This window comes from Vitis vinifera, chromosome 18, assembly GCF_030704535.1.
Source record: "Vitis vinifera cultivar Pinot Noir 40024 chromosome 18, ASM3070453v1".
In the NCBI taxonomy this organism is placed as follows: Eukaryota; Viridiplantae; Streptophyta; class Magnoliopsida; order Vitales; family Vitaceae; genus Vitis; species Vitis vinifera.
In genome coordinates this window covers 6,311,927-6,319,563 of record NC_081822.1, presented here as the reverse complement: position 1 = coordinate 6,319,563, position 7,637 = coordinate 6,311,927, and the positions used below count along the sequence as shown (strand labels likewise).

General features: G+C 34.1%; 1 protein-coding gene across 1 annotated transcript; it reads left to right on the top strand.

Moving 5' to 3' along the window:
• Positions 1-247: 247 nt before the first annotated feature.
• LOC100262568 (uncharacterized) lies at positions 248-6,661 on the top strand. Its single transcript, XM_002285581.3, has 6 exons — positions 248-389; positions 548-634; positions 3,797-3,932; positions 5,053-5,190; positions 5,295-5,458; positions 6,327-6,661. The coding sequence occupies exons 2-6, from the start codon at positions 591-593 to the stop codon at positions 6,481-6,483; spliced, it is 639 nt and encodes a 212-aa protein (XP_002285617.1). The 5' UTR covers positions 248-389; positions 548-590; the 3' UTR covers positions 6,484-6,661.
• Positions 6,662-7,637: the final 976 nt, after the last annotated feature.

The window sequence follows — 7,637 nt, the reverse complement described above, 5'->3', positions numbered from 1 at the left end:
GGCAAGAGCCGCTTAAGCCATATTATGAACTGAACGTTATCTAATTTCATAAAATATAAAAGGGCTATATGACATAGGGCTATGCCAATTTTCACATGATGTTAAGCAATGGGTTGACCTTATTTGAGTTGGAATTTCAAATTTAAAGTCGGCCCAAATTCGACTCCGAGTCCGAAGCATTACCAAATGGCCCCGAACTTTGGGCCCAAGTTCATGTTAACTACGGACCGTAGCGGGTGCATCACACGGATTCGAAGGAGCGTGGGGTGACTGAGCTAGAATTTTCCTAATCAAACAACGTAAGACTATAAAGGCGTCTTCAGTGAAACCAATCGACACTTACAATTTAAGTTCCTACAAATCGAAGATCGTCCAAAGAAAATTCCGAGGTAAATAAGAATGCTGAATCTATGTTTATGGTCATATTAATTTTGCCTTTTATTTTATTTTAATTTTAAATTACAATTAAAGTGTTCTGTATTATGATTTTGTACGATTTCTTGACCTAAATTTAATAATTTCTTCTCAATTCTATTTGTTGATGCAGAATTTTGATCAAGAGCGAGCTCTTTGTGATTATATACGGTTCCATGGCGATTGCATCCAATGAATCCACGAGCATCTGCAGTCACTGGTAGTAAAGGTTTTTCAATTTTTTTTTTATTTTGGTCTTGTCATGAATAAGATTTGGGGATTTATGATCGTTGCTTTAATTGGTCCATTAAATCTATGTTTTCGGTGTAACTCGCCTTTTCTCGATCTTAGCGGTATAACATTGCATAAATATTTATTGGTAATTGAAATTTTTATTCCTAACGTGTTTAAAGCCTGTGAATTGTGGTGCGAAAATGCTTTGTTCTGCGGCTTTATGATGGATGGACTTTTTCTCTTTTTTTCCTCGATCATTATTCTCTACTGGATCATTTTTTAAAGTTCTTTTTAGATCATGGAAAGTTTGAGGGAAAGAAAATGACGAGTGTAGGAAAATAAAATTAAGTTTAAGCTGAATAATTATTCTTTCCTCCTCACTTAAAATAGGTTAATTTCATTCATCTCCATGATATTTTGGCTAAATACACTTAGGTGGTGTTTGTTTTTTTACTTAATTCTAAATAGAACCTTAATACTTAATAGTATTAAATATTAGGATGTTTGTTTTTATAGTATTTTATTTCTATTAAGTATTAAAAAGTAAAAAAAACCATTGTGTTATTTTTTCTATTTAGAAAAAGCCACATATTTTGGCTTTTTCTATTTAGTAAAAAGTTTATAATAAGTCATGAAAAAGTAAAAAAACAAACAACCTAAATTCTAAAACTAAATGGTTTTCAGCAAAAAGCCAAAAAAACAAACACCACCTTAGTGTTTGTTTGTTTTATTTAATTCTAAATAGAACTTAAAATTAAATAGTGTTTAATAGTGTTAAGTATTAAATGGTTTGTTTTTAAAATATTTTATTTCTATTAAGTATTAAAAAGTAAAAAGATCAAGAGGTTTGCTTCAGTTTCAATAGCCTCCTTTTAGCATTTAGAAAGAGTTAAATATTTTGGCTTTTGCTTTTTTCAGTAAAAAAAAATTTAAGAAATAAGTGATAAGTCAACAAAAAGCAAAAAAATAAATTTTTTGAAATCTAAAAGCAAATTGTTTTCAGTAAAAAGTTAAAACACAACCAACACCTTAATCTTATCGGTTTGAAATTTCATCAAATGCCTCCTTGATCCTTTTCTTTATTATTTTTACTCACCTCCTCTCACTCAAAATAAGGGAGGTATCTAATAAAACTTCAAATTAATGAGAGTTGGGTATATTTAGTCAAAATCTGAAGGGAGATGAATGAAATTAACCCTTTAAAATATATAAGTTTTTAGATGTTCATTTCTCTTCCAATTTTTCATGGGAAACCGAACAAGAGAATTTGATTTCTCTTCACTTCCCTCCTCTCCCTGCTACTTTCTAAGATCCAAAAGTAGCAGCCTTGTCCTGCAATGCCACAAACAATATTTCTCATGTGCTATGGGCATCCACAATGCCTGGGCCATTTTCTTGGTATTCTTTTAGTCTATCTGTTCTCGATGGCTTTTCTTGCTTTCATCTTGATAGTAGCAAAAATAATGAAACAATTCAACTAGCACTACATATGCTTCTTTGAATGGCAAGGGTAGCGAATCCCTAGGATATGGTCTGTATTGAGATAGCCAGTTAGGGGGTTCGGTTTTGTATGAGCCTATGGGATTAAATAGGTTTGAGGCTACCAAAAAGAAAAATCACTTGTGTGGTTGCTGACTTACAGTATAACTCATTATGTTGAAGTAACTTTTTCCTTAGTCAGATCAATCAATATGACTTCTTCACTCAAATTGTGCATGTTGTGGTACTGCTTATTTGTGTAACATATCAATTACCATACGGATTGTTGCCTTATCCTCTTGGTTCACTTGACATGTATTTCTGGGGTCTTGCTGAAATTGCAAAATATTTCGTATGCTAAGAATAAATTTTGTCCAAATGAATTAAAGATAACAAGAATATGAGAAGGTAGTAACTGGAATTTTACTGGAAATTATAACTTGTGATTTTGAAGGGAATCATGATGGCATACCTCATAAATTTGTTAAATAAGCATTGCGAGTTGGTGAAGCATGTGATTGATCAATTTGATGGAAGAATAAAGTGAATGGTGCAGAGTGACTATGCAGCCGGGAACTATGCAAGTGTCTTTTATTTTAAAATTTTTATTTTTTATGGTGGTCCTATGGTCCCTATCCTAATTTCATGTGGGGTACAACACCAACCCAACTCTCTATCCTAGGCCCTAGATAACTTAAATGAAACTGCATATTCTCCGATTAAGATACAGAACCGGTTGAGATATATGGTATTACTTGCCATTTGAAATGGTGGCATTTCTTGGCAATAGTTAAGTTATGTTGGAACTGGACATGTTTTGGCTTTCCCATTATCTTTCTTTACACATGTTTATAGTGTTTTAGCTTTAGATGGTTGGTTCCAAATCTAGAGAAATGGTGAGAGTCACTCTGTTTAGATTTTGAGAAAGGAAAAGAGTATGAAGGAATAAATATTTAATTCTTTTGTTTAACTTATCATGGAAAATAAGAACAAAAATAAAATATAATGGAAATTATTTTAAAAAACTTGTGCTATGTCAAATTCTCCATTCATTGAAAGAGAAATTAAATTGGAGAAGCATCAAATAAAATTTATTAAGCTCAAACTTATTTTTTATTTTCCTTTCCCCATTCCTTCCTTTTTTCTTTTGCTCTCACTTTTCATGATCTAATCGAAGCCTTAGTCAAATCACTTTATATCTTAGATTATTATCTCTTTTCTTTCTTGAAAAGATTCAAGTTGAAAAAGGAATACTTATGAAAAAAAAATTTGATAGTTAGCTTAACCACTTGTCCCAAGTTGAGAACATTTTCTGAATCATGGGAAATCTTTCCTTCTTTTCAATACTCTCTCTTGTTTCCTTGTTCCAATTTGAAAGTTAGATCTTCTAAAGATCATTTCCTGAATGTGTCCCTGTGTACACCGATTGCACCCCACCCCCTCCCTTTTTTCTATTGGTGCTATTTAATACACTTTTTGCTTGCCTAAAAAGAAAGGTTTTCCCTGAAGGTGTAACTTGATGCTTTCTTAATATTTTGAATGTTGCATTCATCTTCCAATAGTTAGTGGTTTATTCGTGTTCACTAAGTTAATAAAATTTTCAGTTAACCTCTTTTTCAGTTGTCTAACCCACGAAGTCTGCTGACTACTGAATGTTTCATGTTTTCAGTGACAAAGCTATTCCTTCTACAAATATCGATTTGCACTATGCTCATTGCTCCCGAAATCTGGAAAGATGTAAACATTGTGGTGACATGGTTCCAAAAAAACATGCTGAGGAACATTACTTAAATACCCATGCTGCGGTAGGTGAATTTATCTTAGAAAGTCTTTTACCACATGAAATACCATGTCATGTGTTCCCAAAGGACTTATTCACTGTTCTTTGTAAGTAAAGCATTTTTTATTTTTTTTTGTTTGTTATGAAGAGTTACTTGCAATTACTTTGGCAAAATTTTATTGGAAGGAATTGCAAGGTCAAGTTAGTGGTATTTCTCTCCGTTCTTAAAAGATATGCTGTCATCAATTTCTGCGCTATTTGCCCAGAAGGTTTGACCAGTGCACATACAGGAGCCTATAATAAGCAAAATGGGCCAGCCCTACTTTAGACCATTCCCAGGTGCAAAGCTTCAGGATGGCTTGGGACAAAGTGTCACCAGATGATTTCCCTCTCAAATTGGCCATTTTTACCTCAGTAGGTTAAGGATACACCCCAGGTAGCCCTCGCCCAACTACTGAAACAAAGGCCTCAAGTCATTCCATGAACCTATGGGACCACTCATAGGCAATATCTGGCCTTACTTCCTACTTGGGGAGGATACATTTAAAAAAAGAATTGGGTTGTCATGAAGAAGTGCAGATTTTAAAGATACTATAACATTTTTAGTTGTGATTTTTTAATAGAGGTTGCTTGAAGATGTAGAAGCTGCATATAGACTATATATTTATGTCATACTCAAACTAAGTATTTTCCTTTACATTTTTGCCATAACTATTTTGAGCCTTTTACATTTAAGCTAAAGCATTTGATGGAGGATCCCTAAATAGTATAACGGTAACAATGTTGTAATAAGTGGTGGAAAATGGAACGGTGTAACCAACCCCTGATAATTGGGGTAAGGTTTTGGTTGAGTTGATTTTTCTTTTTCTTTTTCTTTTTTAATCAAAAACAAAAAAAAATGTATTAAATTATGGATAAATCAATATAAAAGAAGGATGAAGAATCCTTCTTAAAATATAGCGAACTGATAAAAAAGTATGCTTAAAGCCTCCAAAAATATTGAGTAAACTTATGTAACTGTAAAGTACCACATGGGAATATACAAAAAAGAATTCATTGCTCGAAATAGTTTTGGTTGGGTTGAATCAAGTTCTATATTTTATTTTTTTATATGTATTGCACTACTAACAAATTTGTATTACCAGGTATCCTGCTCACTCTGCAGTGAGACTATGGAACGTGAAATTTTAGCTGTTCATAAAGGTGAAAATTGCCCCCAAAGGATTGTCACATGCGAATTTTGTGAGTTTCCTTTGCCTGCAATTGATCTGTCAGAGCATCAGGTACTGTAACTGTCAAGCATATTGAAGTGGAACACATTAAACCTAGTGATATATTTTGGCTGCAATTTTGGTTGTGATAGTTTTGTGTTGTTTCTAATTTCTAGGAAGTATGTGGCAACCGAACGGAATTATGTCATCTGTGTAGAAGGTATGTTAGACTGTGTGAAAGGAATGGCCATGAAGCCATGTGCAATGGTGCACCAGATAACAGTGTTGGTGTCCAAGATAATGGTGTTGGTGTCTCAGATCATACCGTCAGTTCTTCAAGGTAGATAGTGATCTACTGTTGTTTATCTTTTGCATCTATGAATAAGTGCCTTTTTGTTCTGTTTCTTCAGATATGCTGAAATCCCTTGGATGTTGAACCTACTAGTAAATCTTCCCATGCCAACTTCTAGCTAACTCTTAATGGGTTAAATTTAAGGGCCATGTAGAGATTTTCTTTAGATCACTTTGATGTTGGTTTTTCTATCTTCCTCGAGAGTTTTTTCTAGAAACTACATGATGCTCATTCCTATTGCCCTTATAAGTTAATGGTTCTGCACTGGCCTCTTATGCCATATATAAAATATGTTCCTGTAAAGGAAGAAAGTAGAAGATATTGATCAAAGAGATACTGGAAATATGTTGTGAGTCAATTTGAAAAACCTGCCTTAGGATTGCAGTAATGCAAATAAGGTGAAACCTTAAGTTTTTAATTAGTGGGATGACTGATGGATTTGGAGATTGAAGCTAATCTTGTGTTAATTGGATAGTATTATTATTAGTGGTAGTAGTTGAGTGAGGACCTTTTTTCATCCAACCCAAACTAAATTACCGAACAATGGTCCTCACATTTCCAACATATTACAGCATTAGTACAAAATTCTAAATTGCTTGGCCAAGCTGCTGGACTCCCTACATGGACTCTCAATATGCATAACCTTATGTAATATCATTTATGTCAGATGGCTTAGAGATAAACCTATTTGACCCAAAATCCACTTCTGTCGATTATAACTATGTTTTATTTTCCCATTCTAAGCTGTCACCATTTACTGTACTGCCATCAGGATCTTTGGAATTGACCTGAAATCTTCTAGTACCATGGATTTAACTTAAAATTTCATGCTTGTGGTTCATTTGGAATCTGCCAGAAGGGATGCAAGAGCAGCTGAGAGAGAACAAGGTGGGCAAAGAAGGCCGCCGCTACAGGGGTTTTCACAGAGACGTCTTCTGTTCACCATTGCAATTACAGGCATTGCTGTTTTATTAGGATCACTCTTCTTCCAGAAGAAAACCGAAAACCACTGAAATGCATTTGGAGTAGGAAGGAACAATTTGAGGATCTGCAACTCTGCTTTAAAGTTGTGTATTCATTTGTCTGGATCTAAATCATTTTGAGAAAATGCTACTATAACCGTTGAACTCATAAGGATGTCACTTATATATATATATACATTAACCAAGAAAGATTGCATATTATTTGAAATTTTCTGTTCATACGTTGATTGATTCACTTCATTTGCATGAAATATGTACAGAAGCCGAAGGTTTTTCTCACAGGATCGGGCTGCTTTTCTTCCAAATGCTGTTTATTTGAAGCTGTTTGCAGCTTGCTTCAAAATGCCAAAAATAGTGGCTGATTTGCTAAGCAGACAGGCTCCACTCTCCCCATATCAGAATCCATCTTCTATTTACCTTTGCTTATAAGATTGGTTGACATTTGTAGATTTTGCATCAACCATATTGGTCCTCCATGAAAGAGCCACAAAAAGGGCAAATTTTTTTTGAACTCCCGGGTCAGATTGTCAGCAGAAAACAAATATGATATTCTAAAATTTAAGATAATTGATTGTTTATATGTTTGGTGCTGTGATTATTATTCTTATTCCAGTTATTTGCTGTAATAATAGCTATTTATATTTTCATTTTTAAAGAAGTTGAAATTATTAAGACATGACGATAATTTTTTTTGTAGGTTATTTGATGAAAAGGATGAATTAATCTCAATTTTATAATATATACATTATGTTCAGCTGCAAGATTTCGACGGCATTGAAAGAACAGCAACAGAAAAATTCACTTTTAAACTTTTTTTAATGTAAATAAAATTCCTTGCCTCTAACTTATAACGTAGGCATAAGTTGGCATACAAATTAAAATCTTCCGATCAGACAAATTAAGAATACCTCCAGCACTGAAGACAAAAGCGTTGGAGATTCATTGTTTGGGAGAAGCATATCGAAGATGCGGAGAGGAACAAGGAGGATACTTTGGAGAAGGGTTTCGAGGTGACCGCCGCCCAGAAGAAGTGTATGGAAGCGCATTCCGATTACTAGGAGCCGGTGGTTAGGGCGGAGAAGGCAGCCGAATTTGAGGGATTCAAAGCAAGATAAGGAAGGTGGAATTCCGGAGGAAGATTTTTGTCTTGGTGTTAAGGTGGTTGGGTGATGACTCGCAGTTGT

Bases quoted from the DNA above. Each gene is read 5' to 3' on its own strand.
- LOC100262568 (XM_002285581.3), top strand. From the start codon at position 591: ATGGCGATTGCATCCAATGAATCCACGAGCATCTGCAGTCACTG. The intron at 635-3,796 runs GTAGTAAAGGTT...TCATGTTTTCAG, and splicing joins ACGAGCATCTGCAGTCACTG to TGACAAAGCTATTCCTTCTA. The intron at 5,191-5,294 runs GTACTGTAACTG...TCTAATTTCTAG, and splicing joins TTGATCTGTCAGAGCATCAG to GAAGTATGTGGCAACCGAAC.